Raw genomic sequence first — 25308 nt, forward strand, 5'->3', positions numbered from 1 at the left:
TGCAAGGACTCAAGAACCCTACCTCTGGCAGCCCCATCAGTGATAGCCCAAGCCCTGCAGCCCTCCTTGCTGCTAGGTCTGTGATGACAATTAAATGAAAAAATGGGCAGGGCACAGTGGTTCACGCATGTAATCCCAGCACTTTGGGAGGCTGAGGCAAAAGGACTGCTTGAGCCCAGGAGTTCAAGACCAGCTTGGGCAACATGGCGAGATCCCCATCTCTACAAAGAAAAAAGAAAATGGCCAGGCACAGTGGCTCACGCCTGTAATCCCAGCACTTTGGGAGGCCAAGGCAAGAGGACTGCTTGAGCCCAGGAGTTCAAGACCAGCTTGGGCAACATGGTGAAACCCCATCTCCACAAAAGAAAAAAAAAAAAAAATTTAGCTGGGTGTGCTAGTGCACACCTATAGTCCCAGCTACTTAGGAGGCTGAGGCAGGAGAATTGCTTCAGCCCAGGAAGTCGAGGCTGCAATGAGCTATGATTGTGTTAGTACACTCCAGCCTGATGACAGAGAAAGACCCCATCACTCATACATACACATATACATAAATGAAAAAATGTCTGCAAAATGCTGGATGCGGGGGAGGTGTGGCAGCTGTTTATGACGACTTCTGTTTGCAGTGCCTGCCCCACAGATGTTGCATTCATGAACTTTTGTTCAAAAGCTAAGATCACTTCCATCCTCCCTGGTCTCTCCTGAGATAATCTGTCCCGGAATCCAAGTTGTCCCCTCCAGTACCCAATCCTTTCAGAGGGGTTAAAGGGATTGCAGGGGAGATACACGAGAAGGAGAGAAGACACAGGCCGCTGTGTAAGAAGTGAAACCAAGGGAAAGATAATGGGGATGTTAAAGATGGTTTCCAGGCCAGGCGCAGTGGCTCACGCCTGTAATCCCAGCACTTTAGGAGGCCGAGGCAGGTGGATCGCCTGAGTTCAGGAGTTCAAACCCACCCTGGCCAACATGGTGAAACCCTGCCTCTACTAAAAAACAAAAAAATGGCCAAGCGTGGTGGCTCACGCCTGTAATTCCAGCACTTTGGGAGGCTGAGGCAGGCGAATCACGAGGTCAGGAGATCGAGACCATCCTGGCTAACATGGTGAAACCCCATCTCTATTAAAAATACAGAAAATTAGCCAGGCGTGGTGGTGGACGCCTGTAGTCCCAGCTTCTTGGGAGGCTGAGGCAGGAGAATGGCATGAACCCGGGAGGCAGAGCTTGCAGTGAGCTGAGATTGCGCCAGTGCACTACAGCCTGTGGGACAGAGCAACTCCGTCTCAAAAAAAAAAAAAATTAGCTGGGCATGGTGGCATATGCCTGTAATCCCAGCTACTAAGGAGGCTGAGGCGGGAGAATCGCTTGAACCCGGGAGGCAGAGGTTGCAGTGAGCCGAGATTGCGCCATTGCACTCCAGTCTGGACAACAAGAGTGAACTGTGTCTCAAAAAAAAAAAAAAAAAAAGATGGTTTGCTTTGCAGCAGGTAATAGGACTCCCTACACACTCATGAACCATCTGGTAACATTCTGTAACAGTCTTCCATGGTTTTGTATTTGACTTGATGTTTTGGGGAATGCTAGAATGCTCAAGTTCTAGAGGCAGCTCAAGAAGACCTGCTAGAGTATCACAACAGACATACGATTTTGTAAATGTTTTCCACTTGTAGTTGAGCCCAAAGCGTTTTCCTGCTGCTTTCTGTCTTCAGACCCACCATGTACCACATGGAACACGCGAGCTCCAGCAGAGGTGCCAGGTCCATCTTGCTCCCCACTGTAATCCCGGAACTGAGAATGGTGCCTCAGACATGGTTGGTGTGCGGCAAACCAAAGTGCCCTCACTTTCAAGAGCTGCCCCATAGCCCACAGAATGCCGTGCCACTGGTTACTAACATTCCCTACGTGGCAGGCTCAGGCTGCCTCCTGACACTTCTTTTTTTCAGAGTCCAGCTGCCGTCCAGGCTCCTGTTCCTCGATTCTCCTTGTGGTTTTTCTCATTTTTCTGGCTCCCTCTGAGCTGCTTCTAGCTAGGATTCAAGCAGGTGAGAGAAGTGAATGGCTGGAAGATTTACTTATGGGGTCAGATCGACAGCACCTGGTGATGTGCTAGATGGACAGTAACGCCACTTGCCATCAGAGGACATGCTAGAAAAGGCTCTGGGGAAAGCTTTTTTTTTTCTTTTGAGACGGAGTCTCGCTCTGTCGCCCAGGCTGGAGTGCCGTGGCACAATCTCTGCTCACTGCAACCTCCGCCTCCTGGGTTCAAGTGATTCTCCCGCCTCAGCCTCCTGAATAGCTGGGACTACAGGCGCCTGCCACCACACCCGGCTAACTTTTGTATTTTTAGTAGAGACGGGGTTTTACCATATTGGCCAGGCTGGTCTTGAACTCGTGACCTTGTGATCTGCCCAACTCGGCCTCCCAAAGTGGTGGGATTACAAGCGTGAGTGGGAAAGCTTTTTTTTTTTTTTTTTGAGACGGAGTCTTGCTCTGGCCCCAGGCTGGAGTGCAGTGGCACGATCTCGGCTCACTGCAACCCCCGCCTCCTGGGTTCAAGCGATTCTCCAGCCTCAGCCTCCCGAGTAGCTGGGATTACAGGCATGTGCCACCACACCCAGCTAATTTTTTTATTTTTAGTAGAGACGCGGTTTCACCATGTTGGCCAGGATGGTTTCGATCTCCTGACCTTGAGATCCACCCACCTCGGCCTCCCAAAGTGCTGGGATTACAGGCATGAGTCACCATGCCCGGCCAGGGAAAGCTCTTGTTCAGTTTGGGACATGTTGGGTTTGAGGTGCCTTTACTAGACACACATTGACATGTTAAGCCAACAGTGGATAGAGATGACAAAAGATGGCTTTTCTGCCTGTCCTGCAGCCCAGGATCCTCCAGAAGAGTGATGGGAAGCCTATGGCTATCTTTATGTCTCATCCACATGGTCACTGTAGATTCCTGGGTGGCCAAAATGGGTCTTAAGTTTGGGAAACTATTTGCCTGGCTGATGTACGATGCATTTAAAACAAACATTTTGTCCATAATGTACTATGAAGGACACAAGACCTGTTTTTCCTCCATGCATGTTTATATCGACTCATCTAAGAGCAGTCTCCTTCTCTGACATGAGGGAGGGATAGAGGTGCAGAGTGTGCCCCTAGGAGTAGCTTTCTTGGGCAGTTTCTGTGACGGAGAAGGCGGAGTGTTAAGAACAGAACAGCACTGGGAACCAGTCAGAAGCAGAGGAAGCAGCAAATGCAAAGACCCTGAGATAGGAATGAATTGGTCTCCAGAATAATCTGGATGCTGGGCATAAGAGCTCCTGCCTGTGGTCCCAGCTACTTGGGAGGCTGTGGTGGTAGGATCACTTGAGCCAGGGAAGTCAAGGCTGCAATAAGCTGTGATTGTGCCACTAGACTACAGCCTGGGCTACAGAGTGAGGTGTGAGACACTGCCTCAAAAATAAATAAGTAAATAAAAAATAAAAATAAACAAAATAACTTGGCAGCAGCAGCAGCATCTGTGAAAAAGGCTTAGGAGCTGAAGAAGTCAGTAAGGATAGAGTAAGTCATTTTTAAGTGGTACCAAGAAGGCATTAAATAATCTTACATTTTACAGTGAGAAAATACAATTCTCACTCCATCTTTCTAATTTTATTAAGGAGAAAAATCTCAGTTGAGTGCCAGTCCGTCTAACTCCTCACCTCCCTTTTTTACAAAATGAACAAGCCTCAGGCCCAGAGTCTATGCAGGCAACAGCATCTAGTCGTAAGTTAATAACACTGATGGTTTTTCTTGTATTTATTTTTAGTTACTTTCCATTTATGTTAAGTGTAAAATTTCACTTAAAAATCCATTTAAACTTAAAAGGTGAGTTTGTTTTTAAACATATTAACTAACTCAAGTACTAGAAGTACAGAAGCCTGGCAAAAATTATGAAGGTAAGGAAGGTAATACGTAGACAACTGAACTGGAGGGGCACTGGTCTGAGTGAGGACTTTGGGCACAGTAACTCCACCTCATGCTTTGTGTTTTCTGGGTTTTGTCTAATTTGCTGTTGTTGTTCCCTAATATAGACTATTTTTTTTAAAAACCCAACCTTATTTTGGCTAAGGGGAAAGGGATTTACTTTCATTTGGGTTAAGGTAGGACAGACCAAAGGCCCCTAGAGGTTAGTGGTTCAGGTTCTAACTACACAACACTGACAAGTGGAAAGGGAGATGTGGGGAGAAGTGAAAAACCCTGGGCAGAAGATTCCAGAACAGCAGAGCGTGCTTCCCTTCCTACCAAGCTCTCAAATACAAATCTGGAGATTCAATAAAAAAGATCATTGCATGATAGAGAAGACAGAAGGCTGTAATTCTTTTTAATGTTTAACTTTTCTTTGTAAAAAACTTATAAAAAAACTTAAATGGTCAGTTAATTAAAGTTAAAAATCTATTGCTGCACAATTTAACTGATTAAAAGATTTCCAGATCTCTTGACTCCAAGAGATCTCTTTCCACCCTGACCTTTCATTTCTTACAGATCTCACACTTCTAGATTTCTCTTTAGCAAACATGATCTGAAATCATTTGTAGGTAATCAGCACTTCAAGCATATGGAGGCTCTGGCTGAGGCAGCAGAGTCCTGGGAGACTGAACACTGGGAGACTCAGTGTCCCCCACAGAAACCTAGACCTGGGCTCAGCCCACCACTGCCAGGGCTCCTGCAAAGGACTTATGTGGCTCCTGCACGGGATCTATGTGGCGAACCTGAGCTCGATCTTCGCTGTCAGTCCTCCTGGTCTCTCCTGAGGGCTGCCGACCCGCCAGAGTGTGGTTCTCCTTCCAAAAGCCAGAGCTTCATTCCAGTTTGATTCTCATCAGCTCCCATCTTCCTCCTCCACAGAGTTTCAGAACCAAGGAATGAAACTACAAGAGACCACCACCACATGGAGATCAGGCTGCCCTGGCCGCCGGCAAAGGAGGCCACTCGGTTCTCTCTGCTACTGCTACTCCCCGTTTTGAGGGGCCTCTGGCCCTGGCCAGGCTGAGCCTTTGGATTCTTTCTCCTCCTCAGGCCATCCTTGTGAGCACGGGTACCTTCTCAAGGCTCTGCCGATGTCCCACACTGATGAACGTCATCCCCAGCTGCTGGCCGATGCGATAGAGCTCACTCTCCACCTCCTCTGTCAGGGCACTGGTGGCTTCATCAAGCACTGAGGGCAGAGCACAGAGGAAGAGATCAAAGCCCTGCCCTCTGCCGCCGCTGCTTCTCCTCCCACCCATACTCAACCCCAGCTGGGACCCAGGGGAGGCTGAAAGCTGCTCTGGCTTCCAGAAGCCCTGACTCAGGGAGAAGGATGGGCCAGAGGAGCAGAGGGCCAGACTCTCTGAGGGAATCGCCTGTGAGCAGCTGCATGAAATCTCTCAGCTTCTACAGATAAGCACCAGCCACTCCCTGGGACCACTCAATCCAGGGAATCCCAGTCCCCCGCAAGGATGTCAGTCTTTGGAAAAGTCCACACCCATCCCCCTGCCAGACACAGCTTGGTGGGAGAGGAGGATGGGTGCCCATTCATTTGATGGTGGAGCCAGAGGAGCATAAAATTATAACCCTTCAAGGTTGGCTCCTGGCTCCAGCTGCTACCAGGCAAAAAGCTTATGAGCTGGGCATAGTGGTTCATGCCTGTAATCCCAGCACTTTGGGAGGCCAACGTGGGAGGATGGCCTGAGTCCAGGAGCTCCAGACCAGCCTGGGCAACATAGCATGACCCTGTCTCTACAAAAATAAAAATAAAAAAATTAGCAGGGTGTGGTGGCACATGCCTGTAGTCCCAGCTACTCAGGAGGCTGAGGTGGGAGGATGACTTAAGCCTGGGAGTTCCAGGCTGCATTGAGCCATGACTGTGCCCCTGTACTCCAGCCTGGGTGACAGAGTGAGACTGTCTCAAAAAAAAAAGAAAAGAAAAGAAAAGAAAAGAAAACAGAAGAAAGCTTATGAGCTGGCAGTACGGCATATTCAGTGTTACTCTGAAGATGCCAAGCACTGTTTACACGGGCAGGGCCTGCTGTCCTCTCCAGCAGGGAATGCGGAGAAGCCCAGTCATTCACAGGTGTGCCTGGGTGCCTGTGAACACATGCTGCTACACCCGTTGAGTGCAGACAGTGCATGGCATGTGCAGCCACAAGGCGAGACCTCACCTGCGTACTTCGGCTGCAGGTAGAAGAGTCGGGCAAAGGAGAGCCGTTGCATCTCCCCCGGGGAAAGAACATCATACCTGAGGAAAGGGAGGAGAGAGGACTGCTAGAGGAGGAAGAATATAGCTTGGCTTTTACCTAGAATGGTCTGGGTAGGAAGAGGTTTCTCTGCACAGAGGTGAGCCCCAGGAGACAGAAGCCCCTCCCCTTTCAACCACAGGCCTACAGCCCTCACAGAGTGAGGCAAAACTCTGTTCCCAAGGGCATAAACTTGCACCCGATTGACCAGCCAAACATCTGGACTTTGGGGTCAGGAGCCATTCCATTCCTTGACAGGGACCCTGAAACCCACTGTCTTTATGGTGGGGCTATCTCTGGAGCACCAAGCTCTTACCAGTTCCAGTCCACCTGCTGGTCCAGACCCTCTGTCCTTGCCACCAAGTTGGACTGTAACAGACCCAGAGGGCACGATGTCCATGAAATGGCCAGCCCTGCTACCTGCCATCACGGGGAACCTCCCTCACTCCCCAGCACACACACAAACCTCTAAGACAAATATATGCCCCAGTGGCATACCAAGGTGGGGGACTGTGTGGGACAGTCTGCCCCAGGCAGAGAGGAATATTCTACCAATGACACTGTTTAGACTTGCTGGAGCATGGTGACAGTAAAAAGCAAACTGCCTTCATCAATCCTATTTTTATTTTAAAATTCTCCAATGAGAGCACTACCCCCTTCGTGCCTAAACCTGGCCAACAGCACACACTGTCAACTGATACTCCCATTCTCCACCCCAGGTTCAGACTTCCAGTCCTGGGCCCAGGCACAGCAGGGCCAGCACCTGCCTACCTGTAGCTGGTGCTCCCAGGTGGGCTCGAGTCCTGAGGGTCCCTGCCCCCACTTACCAGTCCTGCTAATTCCAAGAACCTCAAGATCCTCTCATCATCAGCAGAACCTGCACAACAGAGAAGCCGTCTGCAAAAAGCCAGAGCCTCCTGGCTGGTCAAAATAGACAGCGCAAGGCTAGGCACAGTGGCTCACGCCTGTAATCCCAGCACCTTGGGAGGCTGAGGCGGGTGGATCACAAGGTCAGGAGATGGAGACCACCCTGGCCAACATGGTGAAACCCTGTTTCTACTAAATATACAAAAATTAGGCAGGCGTGGTGGCATGCACCTGTAGTCCCAGCTACGTAAGAGGCTGAGGCAGGGGAATTCCTTGAACCTGGGAGGTGGAGGTTGCAGTGAGCCGAGATCACACCACTGCACTCCAGTCTGGGTGACAGAGTGAAACTCCATCTCAAAAAAAAAAAAAAAAAAAAAAAAAAAAGAATAGACAGGGCACATCATGGATGGCAGGGGTGGGGGCCCCAGAATGCTGGGCGAAGGCTTTGAAACCACAGGTTGCAGCCCTTGATAAGGGAAGGGGTAGGTGAAGGAAGGCATCACTTTCCTTGTCCCAACGGGCGTCTCTCCTTAAGGACAGAAAGACAGAATGAGGTAAGATCTGGGTGCAGACCCCAAAACAGTCAAAGGAAGAGGAGAGGAGCCCCTCTTCCTTGAATCAGCAGCCTGGCTGGAGCCTCTCCCAAAGGGCACAGGTGAGGCCACAGTCAGGTAGAGCAGGGACAACCACGACAGAAGGAGAGGACGTGACCTAAGGAGGACCAGCTCACCTGAGTCGGGGTAGACCTCCTTCAGGGGATATATCACCTGAGAAAAGAAAAAAACCACACCAGCCTAGGAGGAGGGCCAGCAAAAGACGGAGCTGCACACAGCCCACCCTCCCTCCAGAACCCACTGGAACTTCCCAAGGAGGAGAGGTGGGAACACCTGGCCTGGGTCAGATGGGAGAGGCTCTGGTCCGCAGACAGTGGGGCAAGGTCCCTACAACCTTCAGAAGTGTGTTTAGGGGGAAGAGTCTGACAGCCTCCTGAGGGCAGGGGCCCCAGAATCCGACCTCGGGTGTTTGACATACGTGTGTGGTATTTGGCGTGAGTCCTTGCCCCATTTACCTGCCTCAGGAGCTGCTCTGAGTAGTGGGCCCAATCCATGGATGAGAATAGAAGGTTCTTAGGGCCAGCAGTTCCCAGGCCCAGGCTACTTCACCACCTCACCTTTTGCCCTGACTCTAGGGCCTGAGACTTGTTACAGTGCCAGAGGTCCCAGCTGTGGGTGGGCGGGGTTGAGGAGGGAGGAGTGGGCCCCCTGAACTAGGCTGACCTGCTCCCGAAGGGTCCCGTCAGTGAAGAACGGCTTTTGTGGCAGGAATAGCACCCCATGGGGCCCAAAGTCCGTCAGCATCTGCACTGAGCCTGCAGAGCCCACAGAAACCTCCATTGTGAGATCTCCCAGAAGAGGCAACTGCCTGTCTCCTCTCTTCCTTGTTCCCCAACAGAAAAGAATGGATTCTACCACACTGTCCCCGCCTTCACCCCACCCCTAGGGCCCAGGCTGGATCAGAGGCAGGGAGGGCCTGGCTCTCACCCCGTGTACTCGTCCAGAGGCCGCCCAGAACCCGGAGCAAGGAGGTCTTGCCAGTGCCTGTGTTGCCTGTGATGAGCAGGCTCTGTCCGTCAGAGATCTTTAGGCTCAGATCCTTGATGAGGGGTTTGTCAGAGGAGGGGGCAGAGATGGAGACCCGCTCAAGGAGAAACGCTGTGTCTGCTGGCTCTGCCGCTGGCCACCGTGGGGCTCTGTGTCAGAGAAGAGACGGGGCATGAGGAAGATGAGCAGGGTCACTATTGCTGTGCGGGAGGCACTTCTCCCGGGAGCTACCACCTGTGGATTGTTATGGGCTGACTTGCATCCTCCCAAAATCACATGCTGAAGCCACAGCCCCTCAGTGACTCAGAATGTAACCGCGTTTGGAGGCAGGGTCTTTTTTTTTTTTTTTTTTTTTGAGAGAAAGTCTCGCTGTCACCCAGGCTTGAGTGCAGTGGTGCGATCTCGGCTCACTGCAACCTCCGCCTCCTGGGTTCAAGCCATTTTCCTGTCCCAGCCTCCTGAGTAGCTGGATTACAGGTGCCCACCATCGCGCCCATATTTTTAGTAGAGACAGGGTTTCGCTATGTTGGCCAGTCTGGTCTCGAACTTGTGACCTCAGGTGATCCGCCCACCTCAGCCTCCCAAAGTGGTGGGATTATAGACGTGAGCTTCCGTGCCCAGCTGGAGGTAGGGTCTTTAAAGAAATGATGTTAACATGAAGTTGTTGGGGTGGGACCGTAATCCAATATGACTGGTGTCCTCTTAAGATAGAGGTGGCAGGGGCACACACATACAAACGAAAGGCCACGTGAGGACACAGCAACAAGGTGGCCACCTACAAGCCAAGGAGTGGCCTCAGAAGAAACCAACCCTGCTGACAACTTGATCATGGACCATAAGCATCCAGAATTGTGAGAAAATTAATTTCTATTGTTTAAGCCACCAGGTTTGTGGTTTTCTGTCATGGCAGCCTGAGCACATTAATACAGGGGTAGGGGTGGAACTTCTACTCTGTGCCTGGCTGGACAAAGCCCCTTATGGGACTGATCTTACTCAGTCTAATGCCCATGAGTCTCAAATATCATCACAGATGAGGACACTAAGAGTCAGGTGGCTAAGCAACTGCCCAGGTCACAGAGCGGTATTCAACTAATTCTAATGCTGGTGGGTCTTCATGGCATCACAGTGTGACCAGAGTACTAGTAACAAGAATGGGAGTGGTTAAAGCTAAATGGTTCTGGAGTTTCTGGCTCTGCATGGATGCCTGGCTCCCCACAGAACAGCAATTCCAGTTTCCTACAGACCCTCCTTCATGCCTAGCCTCTGGACTCCTGGTTGTATGAAGCTTTCATTTGGAACAGAAGCAACAGTTAAGGTATTAGCTCCTAAGAAAAGCAAGTTGGGTGTAGGCCCTGGAATTCAGACTGATTTTTGAAAGCTTATGATGTGGCCACTGTCCAAGCACTTTCCATGGATGATGATATCTAATCCTTACAACAAGTGAAGGAAGTTCATTATGACCTCCTTTTCAGACATGAAGAAACAGACAGAACAGTTAGGTAATCTGCCCAAGGCAAGTGTGGAGATCAAACAAATCCTGAATGCACAGAAATATTACAGATCCACGCAGACACACGAATACAGATATCTCTGGGGCTGAGTGAGGTGGGGGAACAAAGACAGACATGCCCGAAGGAAAGGGGCAGGGAGAGGAATCAGCAGGAGGAGGAAGCACAGGAAGGGGAGGACACTGCAGATTCCTGTTATCTCAGGCAGGTGTATGTACTTTGCTTCCATTGGCTAGGGGAATGGTGTAAATTAACACAACAGATGCCGGAACAGCAACATCGACTGTGAACTTACATGTACCTGGCATTCCATTTCCATTTACTCCTCACAACTCTGCTGCCCAGTTGGGAAAGGGCAGGGCTCCAGGGTAATCCAAGCCAGGTGATGCCACAGCCTGCAGCCTCAACTACTGCTCTGCCAGCCCGCTACTCACGTGTCCAAGCCCCACTCGCTCTCGCCCAGGATCTCGCAGTCCTGCGACTTCAGGGACATGTCCAGAAGCGTCTCCCGAAGCTGCCCAATTCTGAACAAGAAAAGAAAATCTGAGGCATGGTCTGGGGGCCAGGTGAAGGTGAATTCCTTTTCCTATTTCACACCCACGAATACATGGTATGTCTCTGTTCCTTTTTTCACTCAGCCACTTCTTCCAGCAGCACACACTTTGCTCAGGAGCCAGAGGGGTGGGACATGGCCTCACCTGTGCGTGTAGCCAGCCACATCCGAGAGCGTCGTGGACAGGTCGATGAGCTGGGTGAAGCAGCTGATGAGGTAGATGCACACAAAGGCATTCTGGACAGGATGGGGAGAGGTCAAGCAGGTCTCGACTCTAGCCCACAGACACTGGGCCAAGGACAGAGAGGGACAGCATGAGGGATCACCAAGAGGGAGTCTCACCTTGCTGACCAGGGTGCTAAGCTCTGCGGGACTCAGGTCTCCATAGACCCCGCTAAAAATGGGGATTGCGATGACAACGTAACTCAGGATGCTGCCCAGATAGTCAAAGGTGTTGATGCCGACTGTAGAAAACAGATGTATGAGACACCCAGGAACCATCCACATGCCCTGCAGGGGACACAACCCTAAGACAGGGAGCAGGACGCCAAGTAGGGCCACGTGGCCTCCCTGGATCCTCATTCTCCTGAGGACACTCACAGAAAGGCAACAGCCCCCCCTCCCCGTCCCCAGTTAATTCCTTCATCACGGCACATTTATCCTTGCGGACAGGAGGTAGAGAGGTGTGGGAAGGGAAGCAGACCAGTCCAACCCCACGGTTCCCACTTCCCTGGGCCCCCTCGCCTACTGTATAGCCAGAGCTCTTTGGACATCAGCTCCCTCTGGGTCTGAAGGAGTCTCTGCAGCCTGCGGTCTGTCCTCATGTGCTCCACATGCCCAGCTCTGATAAGGAAAGGCTGGGATGTCCACAGGGCTGGAGAGGTTCAGCCAGGTTGGGGGGCCCCCTGTCCCATATCACACCCTCCTTTAGAAACCAAGGCCATCCAAATGATCTTGGTCTCAGGCTCTGTCTACTGCTAGCACCCATTCACGGCTTCAGTTATGCCTTATGGTACTGTCTGTGTGAAGAACATAAACTCTAGAGTTGGACAGACCTAGTTCAATTCCTGGCTCTGGCCAGTTACTAGCTGCGTGACACAGGCAGGCTACTTAAGCCTCCAAGCCTCCGTTTTTTAAATCTATAAAATGGAGCCAATAATACCTATGTAATAGATTAGAGTGAGAATTAAAAGTTTCTAAATATAAAATGCCAAGCACATAAGGAGCCCTCAATAAATAAAAACTATTGTTAAATAAACATACACAGAGCGGTCACTAGGTGTACCAGGTGCTGCACTAGTTAGCTAGTGCAATAAAGAGATGAGAAAATTATCTCTGTCTTTGAGGAGCTCTCAGTCCAGAGGGCAGGCAGGCACACTGCATTCTTCACTTGGAATCAGGAGTACTAAGTGTGCCCTCAGGGCCATGGCAGCAGATAGGCTTAGCCATTAAGGGAGTCTGGGAAGGCTCTCCAGAGGAAGTGATCTGGGGTTTCAAGGATGGGAAGAAATTTCCTAGGCAGAAAAGGTGGAGGGAGATTTCAGATTTTGCACAGAGGCCACAGAAGAACTCATCTGAAACTCTATGAACTAACCTGCCTTCCCAGAGCTTCATGAGCAGAGGTTGCAGAATCCAAAAGCAACTTTTTTCTTTTTTTGAGACGGAGTCTTGCTTTGTCACCCAGGCTGGAGTGCAATGGCAGGATCTTGCCTTACTGCAACCTCCGCCTCCCGGATTCAAGCAATTCTCCTGCCTTAGCCTCCCGAGTAGCTGGGATTACAGGTGCCCGCCACCACGCTCAGCTAATTTTTTGTATTTTTAGTAGAGATGGGGTTTCACCATGTTGGCCATGGCTGGTCTCAAACTCTTGACCTCAGGCAATCCACTTGCCTCGGCCTCCCAAAGTGCTGGGATTACAGGCATGAGCCACCATGCCCGGCCTCCAAAAGCAACTTTTTTACACACCCAGCCCTGCCCACCTCATAACCCGACCCCAGTGCAGATTCCCAGTATTCTTGGTGCCCTCAAGTGGTGGAGGTTGCAAACTGCAGCAGAGACTGAGAAGCAAAGGTCCCAGGGCTATCACATCCACCCCAAGTACAGGTGAGCCAAGGAGTAGCTTCCACTTCTTAAACGCAAACCTCTGCCTGCACTATGAATCCTAACGCTGATTTCAGAGGCCTCACATAAGGCAGAGCACAGGGACCGGTTCTGGCCCTGGAGGGAAGGGATGGAATTTCATGCTGTTGCTGCTCCTGCTGCTGCCGTCAGGAGACCAGATGCTTGGCTCCATTAGACAGCATTGTGGGGAGCAGGTCTCCTGGTTTTCTGAGAAGCTCCCGTTCCACCCCACGCTACAGAGACAAAGGATCAGGCTTGAACCTCAGGCACTGGCAAGAAAGCTTCTTAACAGACAGAAGAGCAGAGGCAGAGGGATGTCTTATAGTCACCAGCAAGAGGATGAAGCATTCATTCATTTGACAATTTCAGGCCCCATGCTAGGCCACTAAGACTAAAGCTGGCCACAGTAAGGAACCACCAGCTTCAGAAGCAAACCCCTGGACCTAAGGATGAGGCAGACAAGGGCAGGGGGAGGTAGAGGGAGAGGGTCACAGCCAAGTGTGACAACACTCAGCCCCTGAGCTCGGTGGTGGTGGGACGGTTGTAGGATTCATCTTTCCTTCTCCACTCTCAGCTCTGGCAAGGCAGAAGGGGAACCATCTCTCCAGACTCACCTGTAGAAAGCAGCAGGCTCCGCATTCACCCGAATCTGCATGTGCTTGAACCTGGGTGGACCAAAGGGAAATGTGTGCTGACAACAGGGAGTACTGGCCTCACTCTTGTTGGAGTCCTGGATCACGAAGACCCTCCCAAGTGGAGCCCGGCTCTGCCTCAAAACCGTGGCTGCCTCAGTCTGACCCTTTCCTGGACTGTTATGGGATAGAAAACCCCAGGGCTAGGTGGTGTGGCAGGAGCTCTGCAGAAACAGGGCTGCCCCTCAGCTTTCTGCAGAGAGGACAGGGGTATTCCTGCTCACAGCATCTCCTCCTCCCAAGGCCTGGCCCGAAGGAGGGGGACAAGAAGCACAGGGTAGGCGCTGGATCCATTGGCTGCCACGACCAACTGATCCAAGACAGGGCGGTTATGCCAGGGCAGTGAGAAGGCCAAGAGATGACAGTGACGATGGTGATGGCCAGCCAGACACGGTTCTCAGACCTTCTCAGGTATGATTTCATTAATCCTCCTAATTCTCTCAGTAGGCAACGGTACCATTTCCACTTTAGAGACAAGAACATTGAAGCTTGGAGAGGTTAAAGACCTCTCCAAGATCACACAGCTAGTAACAGGCACAGCTAGGATTTGAGCTTAGGCAGTCTTACTCCAGATCCCCTTCCTTAACCATTATGCCCCAGCCCAGAAACCTCAAGTGAGGGAGACACACCTAAAATCTCCCTCCAGCTTCTCCTGATGCACCAGCTTCGTCACAATGGGGCCCATCAAAGTTTTGTTCACCATGGTCCCCAAGATGAAATACCCGAAGATGCTCACAGGCCCGAGCCAGCCTGTGCTGAAATAGAGAGAGGGAGAGAGGAAGGGAGAGGGTGTGGGGTGAAACCTATCCCCACATGCCTCAGCCCTGAGTCCTGTTCCCTCTCGGGTAGCCCCTGTCCAATCTGAGTGGCGCAGTGGGCCCTCTGCTCCTATGTGGGGGCATCTGGTATGAGCTCTCAGAGCCAGGATACCTGTGACACTGCAACAACACAGGGCCAAAGGAAGGGCAGGGGCCTGAGCACGTGGGATGGGAAGACTCCGTAAGGTACAGTGGGAGGGGAAATAAGCTTCTCTTGGACCTTGACCTGGGAGAGCTGACTGAGGGCCCTCTGGGGAAACACCAGGCTGGGGAGGAGGGAGGCTTCACCTTTGGAAGCACTGGTAAGTGTAGTAGACGAGGGTGAACGGGGAGATGATCAGCTTGCTGGCCATGCTGCTGAGCTGCCGGCAGAATCGCTCCACATCCTGGCTGATGCGCTGGTCCCTGGAGCCAGTGACACAGAGTAGCTGGACCCAGGGAGATGGGCCCAAACGTAGAGAGAGCAAGAAACTTTCACATCACCTCTGCTCTTGACCTTGCCTCACAGTGCTATGAGCACTGACCCTACGGGAAGAGGGAACCAGACAAGGCTGGTTTCCTAGGGGCAACTAAATCCCGGGGCCTTTAAACAAGGTTCTAGAGAGTTGCATCTTACGGTGCCTCAGTTAATCCCCTGAAAAAGTGGGAACTGAAAGGTCCAGCACCCAGGGGCCTGAGCCAGCTCTGAGCAGAGCCAAAGAAAAACTTGAAGGTAGATGAGCTGTTCTGGATGATCAAGAAAACTATCCCCTTTGTCTCAATCCTCCCAAATTTCTCTTATATGAGCCCTAGCCTAGCCCCTTTAGTTATCTGGCTGTGAAAGCTCCAGGCTGTGAGGCACACCTGTAGTCCCAGCTACTCAGGGGGCAGAGGCAGGATGGAAGCCATAGCCATCAGAAAGGGGCCTAGAAGTTAGGCAGCAGCAGCAGCCTCCCACGCATCTTTGCACCAAAGCTCAGCTTGAGCTGAGAGGCACCCCAAGCAACAAAGTGCTTGCTAGGAAGGTGGTGAGAGAGGGGATGGGTGTGAAGGAGACCCCGTATGTCTCATCTCACCACTAGGGCCATACTGACTCCTATTCCTAATGAGCGACGTGACCTTGGGCAAGTCACTTGCAATCTCTGGGCTTCAGCTTCCTCACCTGTAAAATAACAATAGCTAACTTACACTGGAACATTTGCTATGTGTCAGGCACTGCACATGTGCATTACATGAATGATATTTCATCCTCGCTACACCCTTTGAGATAGGAACTATTATTCTCATTTTACAGAAGGGGAACCTGGGGCTTGGTGACTTTAAGAGTTATAACCTGAGTGGTGATAGAATGGAGATTTGAATCCTAGACTGAGTCCTGGATAGCGGTAATTTTTTTACTGATGAAAATCTAAGAGCTGGTTTTTCTAGCAAGGACATTTTCTTTAGAACCCTCTAAAGAAACCCCTTAGTCTTCTTACTGGAAGACTAAGATATAAAGTATGAAAAGGACAAAAGAAAGCTGCTCCTAACATTTTTTTTTTAAGAGATGGGGTTTTCTGCTATGTTGCCCAGGCTAGAGTACAGTGGCTATTCCCAAGCGTGCTCACGGTGCACTACTCCTGGGCTCAAGTGATCCTCCTGCCTCAGCCTCCTGAGTTGTTGGGACTACAGGTGCATGCCACTGCACCTGGCAGGCTTCTTCTTTTTAGCTGCCTATTCACAGCCCTGCAGCTTCTCCAGGAGTCCTTTGCAGGGCACCCTCCCCCATGATTCTGGGCAGCAGCATTTGAAAACGACTGTAGACGATCTCCTTGGTGTCTGCCACCAGGAGTCTCCAGGGCTAGGCCAGATGGAAGGGACCACACAGAGTGTAGAAAGTACTGAGTTGGGGCGCCTACGGGTTATCGATGTCATCCCGCAGCACGTTGAGGGTGTAGTACACACGGCCCCGGAAGTAGAGGCGGTGGAGGTGCTCAGTGAGGTCCTTCCTCCAGCTCACATACAGCAGGTTGCAGGTGAACTGATCAAAGCTCTTCAGCTGTGCAGTGAGGGAAGCAAGGGGAAGGGAGAGATGGCTTCCTGAAAATCTCAGCTCAAAGCTCAAGGCTGGCAAGAGCCTCCGCTGACCCATCCCAGCCCACTCTGACTCTGATTACTCCGTCCACTCAGCACTTTTCTTGTTTAAATCATCAAGTCATGGGACTTTCCCTTCCTCACTCACTCACGTGTTCATTCCTTCACCAAATTTTTTTTCTTTGAGATGGAATTTTACTCTTGTTGCCCAGGCAATGGCACGATCTTGGCTCACCACAACCTCCGCCTCCCAGTTTCAAGCGATTCTCCGGCCTCAGCTTCCTGAGTAGCTGGGATTACAGGCATGCGCCACCACGCCCAGCTAATTTTGTATTTTTAGTAGAGACAGGGTTTCTCCATGTTGGTCAGGCTGGTCTGGAACTCCCGACCTCAGGTGATCCGCCTGCCTCGGCCTCTCAAAATGGTGGGATTACAGGCGTGCGCCACTGTACTCAGCCACCTTCACCAAATATTAAAGGGCTTACCAGAGGCAAGACCCTCTTTCTACACTGTCTTATTTGAGAGTAGATGAGCTTCTGAAGATTGGAGACCATATTGTCGATTCCATTTATGTTCTTACTCCTTTGTCCCCCAAGCTTGGGACAGAGATTTGTATGCATAGGTGCTTACTGACCAAAGACCCAACAAAAGTGGCCACGGTACGACGAGAAGTGGCTTCCCCAAGAAAACAGGCAGCACAGCCTAGCAGACAGCATTAGGCTTGAGTTCTGGTACAGCCCTGAGTCTCATCATTTACCATTTCCAGGGCACCTATGTGCTAAGCACTAGGGACATTATGAGCTCACAGTTTAGCCAGAAAACAATTACAAGCGTGTGAGGAGTGTTACAGCGAGGTAAACTCAAGGAATTCGTTAAGTACAGAAAAAGGGCAGAGTTTGGTGGAGGAGACACAAAGGAGAAAGCTGAGGAAGACTTGAAAGAGGTGACAACGGAGGGATGATGAAAAGTGAGCAGGTGGTAGCCCCCATACTGAATGAGGGGTAGGGGAGGAGGCCATTCTGCAAGAAAGCACTGTTCAAAGGCTGGGAGGTGTGACATGGTGCCAGGGTGAGTCACGGCCTCGGTCCTGCAGACGAGCAGCAGCAGCTCTGGCTGCCGAGCCGTTTTAATGAGCTGCCGGAAACAAGGGTTCTAGGAAGGAAAGGGGCAATGATCAGTTCTGCTAAATGCTGAATTAAACCAGAACCTGTGGCCTGGGCCCTGGAGTGGAAACATCTGAGGAATCAGTCCCACTTGGGCCAATAGCAAGATCAATGTGCTTAATAAAGGCAACTATCCCTTTAGTTCCCAGAAAAGGGAGGAAACACACCCCCACAGCTTGCTTCCTGTTTCCTGGAGGCTAAGTTCCACTAGGCGTTACGCTCACACTGGACTGGAGAGGAAGAGAGACACAGAGAGAGAGAAAGATCTTACCGTGGAGTTCAGAACAATGAGCATGACAGCCAGGAATGTCAGAGTCTTAAACCCTTCCAAGTCTTTGTTTCCCAGGACCCCATAGTACTGACTGGGGATCAAGCCAACCCGGTAGATCACAAATTGCTCTGAAAGGAGGGAGAGGAGTAAGAAATCAGTGATGAGGGGTTAAAAAGAAGGGAGGCTTCTTCCTGAGTCCCTGCCTCATCAGCACCCCAAAGAGATGAAAAGGGGCCGGGCGCGGTGGCTCACGCCTGTAATTCCAGCACCTTGGGAGGCTGAGGCGGGTGTATCACCTGAGGTCATGAGTTCGAGATCAGCCTGGCCAAGATGGTGAAACCCTGTCTTTACTAAAAAATACAAAGTTTAATCGGGCATGGTGGTGGGTGCTTGTAATCCCAGCTACTCAGGAGGCTAAGGCAGGAGAATCGCTTGAACCAGGGAGGCAGAGGTTGCAGTGAGCTGAGATCATGTCACTGCACTCCAGCCTGGGCAACAAGAGACAAACTCTGTCTCAAAAAAAAAAAAAAAAAAAAGATTGAAAGGGACCCCAAACCAGAGCTCCCCTCCCTCCTCTAGTCTGGGCTCACTCACTCACCCAGGAGGGTCAGGCACAAAAGGGTCAGGAACATCAAGGCATTCTGTGACGACCAAGAAGGAAACAAAACCTTCAGTATCTGCAGGAACCGCTGGAGAAATTGCAGATCTAACCTGGGCCTGAAGAGAAGGTGGGGAGGCAGAGAAAAGCCCAAGACAGTAATTAAGCCTTAGGGAGTAGTTATTAAGCTTATCCACATTGTTCTGTAGAGGGTCCAGGCCATGCAGAAAGAATGGTTTCCAAATGCTGAAGATGGTAGGCTGGGAACAGACCACGGATACAAAGGAAATTCTTGGGCCAAGCGTGGTGGCTCATGCCTGTAATCCCAGCACTTTGGGAGTCCAAGGCAAGAGGATTGCTTGAGGCCAGGAGTTCAAGACCAGCCTGGCCAACATGGTGAAACCCCATCTCTACTAAAATCACAAAATCAGCTGGGCATGGGATTACGCCTGTAATCCCAGCTATTTGGAAGGCTGAGGCAGGAGGATCGCATGAACCCGGGAGGCGGAAGTTGCAGTGAGCTATCAAGCGAGACTCCATCTCAAAAAACAAACAAAACCGTTACTGGCAGATGATGTGATCGTTTACACACGAAACAACCAAATCAATAGACAAACTTGAAAATAAAGAATTTACCAATGTCATTAGATATACAAATATCAATAGTGTTCTTCTATACCAGCAATAATCAATTAGAAAATATAAAGAAAATAAGATGTAATTTACAAATGCAAAAAACCTACAGAAAAACTATCAAATATCCAGGAGATAACTTTTAAAAGGAACATATTGGCTGGATGCGGTGTCTCACACCTGTAATCCTAGCACTTTGGGAGGCCGAGGCCGGTGGACTGCCTGAGCTCAGGAGTTCGAGACCAGCCTGGGCAACACAGTGAAAACCCATCTCTACTAAAATACAAAAAATTAGCCGGGCGCGGTGGCGGCGTGCATCTGTAGTCCCAGCTACTCGGGAGGCGAGGCAGGAGAATGGCGTGAACCCAGGAGGCGGAGCTTGCAGTGAGCCGAGATCGCGCCACTGCACTCCAGCCTGGGCCGACAGAGAGAGACTCCGTCTCAAAAAAAAGAAAAAGAAAAAGAAAATAACATTAGACATTTTAGAGGGAAAATGAAAAGCTCTATTGTAGGACATGAAAGAAGACCTAGAAAGACAGGGTTGGCATGACCCAACATCATGAAGACCTCAGTTGTTTTGTTTTGTTTTGTTTTTGAGACGGGGTCTCGCTCTGTTGTCCAGGCTGGAGTGCAGTGGCGTGGTCTCAGCTCACTGCAACCCCCACCTCCTAGGTTCAAGCAATTCTCCTGCCTCAGCCTCCTGAGTAGCTGGGATTACAGGTGCCTGCCACCATGCCTGGCTAATTTTTTGTTTTTTTGTTTTTTTTGAGACGGAGTCGTGCTCTTTCACCCAGGCTGGAGTGCAGTGGCGCGATCTCGGCTCACTGCAGGCTCTGCCCCCCAGGAGTTCACGCCATTCTCCTGCCTCAGCCTCCCGCGTAGCTGAGACTACAGACGCCCGCCACCTCGCCTGGCTAATTTTTTGTATTTTTTTTTTTTTTACTAGAGACGGGGTTTCACTGTGTTAGCCAGGATGGTCTCGATCTCCTGACCTCATGATCCGCCCGCCTCGGCCTCCCGAAGTGCTGGGATTACAGGCGTGAGCCACCGCGCCCAGCCAATTTTTTGTATTTTTAGTAGAGACAGGCTTTCACCATGTTGGCCAGGCTGGTCTCAAACTCATGATCTGCCCGCCTCAGCCTTCCAAAGCACTGGGATTACAGGCATGAGCCACCGCGCCTGGCCCGAAGACCTCAGTTCTAACAAAAGTAGTCTATAGGTCGGGCGTGGTGACTTACCTCTGTAATCCCAGCACTTTGGGAGGCCGAGGCAGGTGGATCACTTGAGCCCAGGAGTTCGAGACCAGCCTGGGCATCATGGCAAAACCCTGTCTCTACAAAAAATACAAGAATTAGCCAGGCATGGTGGCGCACACCTGTAGTCCCAGCTACTCAGGGGGCTGAGGCAGGAGGATTGCTTGAGCCCAGGAAGTCGAGGATGCAGTGAACAGAAATCTTGCCACTGCACTGCAGCCTGGGTGATAGAGCACGACCCTGTCTCAAAAAAACAAAAAACAAAAGCAATCTATAAATTCATTGTAATACCAATCAAAAGCAGGACTTCTCTGAGGAACTTTGTATGGAAATATAAAAAGTCCATAGCTCTCCGTCTCAAAAAAAAAAAAAAAAAAGGTCCATAGCTTAGGGCAATTATGAAAAACAGGAGAGGAGGAGGAAGAGACCCAAACCATCAGGTTATTAAGACATATCAAATTACAGCGCTAGAATACTATAATACTAAAGTATAGTATTAATACAACAACGAAAAGACCAACGGGACAGACCAAAATAACCTACAAAAACCACACACAAAAAACCCACAAAAACAAACACCTATGTTCACATAGGCACACAATAGAGGTTACATCACAAGAAAGGACACATTAATACTAACAACTGCCAACACTTATTAAGCATGCATTACGTACCCTATTCTAAGTGTTTTACATGTATAATTCATTTAATGGCCACGACCCTAGGAAATAGTGACTATATCCTATATTATGGATGAGGAATGGAGGCAAAAAGGGGTTAAATAACTTGTCCTGTGTCACCTACCTGGTGAGTGGCAGCCTTAGAGCCTGAACACAGTCAACCTGCTCCAAGAATCTGCGCTCTTAACTACGCTATACAGCTTCTCTAATTTTTAACTAATTAATTAGTTATTAATTGGGCCAGGTTGGTGGTAATCAAAAACAGTGGAAAAAAATCTTAGGTCATTATCTCAAACCATTTACAAAAATAAACTTAAGGCCAGGCGCAGTGGCTCACGCCTGTAATCCCCACACTTTGGGAGGCTGCGGCGGGTGGATCACCTGAGGTTAGGAGTTTGAGAGCAGCCTGGCCAACATAGTGAAACCCTGTCTCTACTAACAATACAAAATTAGCCAGGCGTGGTGGCATGCACCTGTAATCCCAGCTACTCGGGAGGCTGAGTCAGGAGAATTTCTTGAACCTGGGAGGCAGAGGTTGCAGTGAGCCGAGATTGCGCCATTGCAACAAGAGCCTGGGCAACAAGAGCAAAACTCCGTCTCAAAAAAAAAAAAAAAAAAAAAATTAAAAATTAAAAATGGATTAAAAATCTAAACGTGAAAAGTAACACTATTATGTTAATAGAAGGCAATGTAGAAATATGTCTTAATGAAGATACCTTAAAAACCTATACAGGGGAAAACTGATGAATTTAACTTCATTAGAGTTAAATGTTTTTATTCAACACAGTGCCATAGATTAAGTTAAAAGACTTGGAGGTGGTATCTGCAGAGTGCAAAACCAACAAGGACTTAAAATCTTTTTTTTATTTTTTTTGAGACGGAGTTTTGCTCGTTGCCCAGGCTGGAGTGCAATGGCGCGATCTCAGCTCACTGCAACCTCGGCCTCCCCGGTTCAAGTGATTCTCCTGTCTCAGCCTCCTGACAAGCTGCAATTACAGGTGCATGCCACCACACCTGGCTAATTTTTGTATTTTTAGTAGGAGACGGGGTTTCATCATATTGTTCAGGCTGGTCTCGAAATCCTGACCTCCGGTGATCCACCTGCCTCGGCCTCCCAAAGTGCTGGGATTACAGGCGTGAGGCACCGCACCCAGCCTAAAATCTTTTTTTTTTTTCTTTTTGAGACAAGATCTTGCTCTGTTGCCCAGGCTGGAATGCAGTGGTGTGATCTCAGCTCAGGGCAACCTCTGCCTCCCGGGTTCTAGCGACTGTCCAGCCTCAGCCTCTTTAGTGGCTGGGAGTACGGGCATGCGTCAACACGCTCAGCTAATTTTTGTATTTTTGGTAGAGATGGGGTTTCACCATGTTGCCCAGGCTGATCTCGAACTCCTGGACTCCAGTGGTCCACCCACCTCAGCCTCCCAAAGTGATAGGATGACAGGTGTGAGCCACCGGGCATGGCCAGGATCTAAAATCTAGAGCCTACAAGAATTCTTGCAAGCCAGGAACACAGGAAATCCATAGAGAAGTGGGAAGGGATATAAACAGGCAATTCAAAAAAGGGAAAACCCACGTTTAATAAACACATGAAAATGCAGGCCGGGCGCAGTGGCTCACATCTGTAATCCCTTTATGCACTACCCGTTGGGAAGTGTAATCCCTGCACTTCGGGAGGCAGAGGCGGGTGGATCACCTGAGGTCAGGAGTTCAAGACCAGACCGGCCAACTCCCCCATCTTTACTAAAAATACAAAAAATTAGCTGGGTGTGGTGGCGCGCGTCTGTAATCCCAGCTACTCAGGAGGCTGAGGCAGAAGAATCGCCTGAACCCGAGGCGGAGGTTGCAATGAGCTGAGATCATGCCACTGCACTCCAGCCCGGGCAACAAGAGCAAAACTCCATCTCAAAAAAAAAAAAAGAAAGAAAGAAAGAAAGAAAATGTACACGATGGGATACCACCTTACACCCACCAGACTGATAAACATTACAAAACCAACCACCACTGAACGATGGAGGGATACTGGGAAACAGGAAGCTTTATGCACGGCCCGTCGGGAAGCATAAACTGGTGTGACCCCTCCAAAGAACAATCCAGCAAAATTAGATATGACCAGGACCCAACTCTGGGGTGGATACCCAGAGAAATGCAACAATATGCACAAGGAGACAACTGCCAGAATATTCATTACAGTGTGGCTTGTGGGGGTGTCAATATTAGAAAAAATCTAGGTATCCACCACTAGGGGAATAAGTTTATGCACATAACACCCACCACGCAAGCACTCAGAAGTGAAAACGAGATGACTAGCATGGATGGACTCAAAAACACAATGTTGAGGAAAAAGGTTTAAAGAAAAATCACAGCATATTATACTGAAGAATTCGAAACCACTATATAGATTTCAAAGTAACACTTGCACAAATTTACACAAGGTGGACCGTAAAGCCACTTATATAACACACCAGAGTGGCTGTCTGAAAAGGGGAGTGAAAGCGGTCTGGGAATAGGAACGAAGAGAGGAAGTGATAAAATAAACAAGGAGCCTTGCATTGGCCCACAGGGTGTCAAGAACTGAGAAGGATCAACTCAATTTTGTGCACCTGAGGTTCTTTTTTCAAAAAAAGAATGCCAGTTGCGAGGGAGAGGGTCCCCCACCGCAGGAGATGGCACAAGTCCGGCCAAGAACGGAGGGGGCCGCGGCCGGTGCGGAGCGGCCTCGAGCGGCGGGAGGGCGGACGCCCCTTCGAGAGCTCCTCTTTCTCTCAGAAGTCACGGGGGCGAGACGGGGGCGCCAGGGCGGCGGACGAGGCACGGAGGGCAGGATAGCCCATTCCCCACAGCCCGGAACTCCTGCTCCCAAACCTCCTCCCCGACCGCCCTCCTTACCTGGCGCCAGCTCCGGGCGCGGGCCCCGGGATCGCCATGACCTGAGACCCGAGGGACTCTGGAGCCCGGCGGCCCCGAGTTCACTACCCGGCAGAGTCCGAGGAGGGGCGGGGCCCCGGCTACCACAGAGACGGCGTTGGATAGAGAGGAAGGTGCGGGAGTCGCGGCTTCTCCCGGAAGCGACCGACGTCTCTAAAAGTACCAGAGAGTGGACTCGGCTGACCCGGCGGCTATAGTGCCCCCATATTTTCTGGGAGACTTCCCTTTTGACAATAGGTATCCGAGAGTGTAACTACTTTATGGCAAGTATTTTAGATTCTGAGTATAAAAGATGTTTTACATATTCTCCCAGAGAAGCCAGCATGATCTTTAAAAAAGTATAAATTAGGCTTCCAGCTGGGCGCGATGGGTTACTCCTGTAATCCCAGCACTTTGGGAGGCCAAGGCAGGAGAATCGCTTGAGCCCAGGAATTCAAGACCAGCCTGGGCAACATGGCAAGACCCCGCCTTTACAAAAGATAAAAGCATTAGCCGGGGATGGTGGCGAGCGCCTGTGGTCCGAGCTACTCTGGAAGCTGAGGCAGGAGAATCACTTGGGCCCGGAAGGTCAAGGCTGCAGTGAGCCGTGATTGTGCCACTGCACTCCAGCCTGGGCGACAAAGAGAGACCCTGTCTCAAAAATAAATAAATAGATGATGATGATCGATAGATAAGATAGATAGTTGAATGAAATGCTTATCAGTTGACTGAGTAGTACCCAAAGGGAGGTGGGAAATGGCTCCAAAAAAAAAAAAAAAAAAAAAAAAAAAACAGCATGATCCCACAGGTCCCTAAATTTAAATCTGGATGTATCTTCTCACTTTCCTCCAATCCTTATTAAGTTTCAACTGCATGCCAAACACTCTACAACATACATGTATCACTTGTCTTTATGAAAGTTGCAGTCTAGGTGGGTAGGTCAATCAGTTGACAATTACAGCTTTTTTTTTTTTGAGACGGAGTGTTGCTTTTGTTGCCCCGGCTAGAGTGCAATGGCGCGATATCGGCTCACCGCAACCTCAGCCTCCCGGATTGAAGCCATCCTCCTGCCTCAGCCTCCCGAGTAGCTAGGATTACAGGCATGTGCCACCACGCCCAGCTAATTTTGTATTTTTAGTAGAGACAGAGTTTCTCCATATTGGTCAGGCTGGTCTGGAACTCCTGACTTCAGGTGATCTGCCTGCCTTGGCTTTCAAAAGTGTTGGGATTACAAGCGTGAGCCACCGATCCTGGCCTTTTTTTGTTTTTGTTTTTGTTTTAGACGGAGTTTCGCTCTTGTGGCTCAGGCTGGAGTGCAATGGTGCTGTCTTGGCTCACTGCAACCTC

General features: G+C 50.2%; 1 protein-coding gene across 10 annotated transcripts; it reads right to left on the reverse strand.

Moving 5' to 3' along the window:
- Window positions 1-4336: 4336 nt before the first annotated feature.
- ABCD4 (ATP binding cassette subfamily D member 4) lies at window positions 4337-24134 on the reverse strand. 10 transcript variants are annotated; one of them, XM_054530833.2, is made up of 20 exons: window positions 23944-24054; window positions 20363-20457; window positions 18492-18610; window positions 17894-18021; window positions 16285-16424; window positions 14696-14812; window positions 14219-14344; window positions 13512-13562; window positions 11525-11619; window positions 11119-11240; window positions 10922-11013; window positions 10658-10747; window positions 8656-8864; window positions 8392-8483; window positions 7845-7881; window positions 7075-7124; window positions 6564-6616; window positions 6173-6249; window positions 5072-5187; window positions 4337-4900 (listed from the first exon to the last, which is right to left on the reverse strand). In XM_054530833.2, the coding sequence occupies exons 2-20, from the start codon at window positions 20440-20442 to the stop codon at window positions 4832-4834; spliced, it is 1863 nt and encodes a 620-aa protein (XP_054386808.2). In that variant the 5' UTR covers window positions 20443-20457; window positions 23944-24054; the 3' UTR covers window positions 4337-4831. The 10 variants fall into 10 exon arrangements, 7 of the variants coding, with proteins under 7 accessions (XP_054386808.2, XP_024087412.3, XP_063571704.1 ...); XM_024231644.3 differs by lacking the exon at window positions 20363-20457 and having other exon boundaries at window positions 23944-24134; XM_063715634.1 differs by lacking the exons at window positions 16285-16424; window positions 17894-18021; window positions 20363-20457 and having other exon boundaries at window positions 23944-24046.
- Window positions 24135-25308: the final 1174 nt, after the last annotated feature.

The sequence above is a fragment of the Pongo abelii genome, chromosome 15 (genome assembly GCF_028885655.2).
Source record: "Pongo abelii isolate AG06213 chromosome 15, NHGRI_mPonAbe1-v2.0_pri, whole genome shotgun sequence".
Taxonomy (NCBI): Eukaryota; Metazoa; Chordata; class Mammalia; order Primates; family Hominidae; genus Pongo; species Pongo abelii.

Coding starts and splice junctions, on each gene's coding strand:
- ABCD4 (XM_054530832.2), bottom strand. CDS start 20,442: ATGATGCCCAGGCTGGTCTCGAACTCCTGGGCTCAAGTGATCCACCTG. Junction 18,022..18,491: donor TTTGTGCCTGACCCTCCTGG/GTGAGTGAGTGA, acceptor CCCTCCTTTCAG/AGCAATTTGTGATCTACCGG. Junction 7,644..7,844: donor GGAGGTCTACCCCGACTCAG/GTGAGCTGGTCC, acceptor TCTGTCCTTAAG/GAGAGACGCCCGTTGGGACA.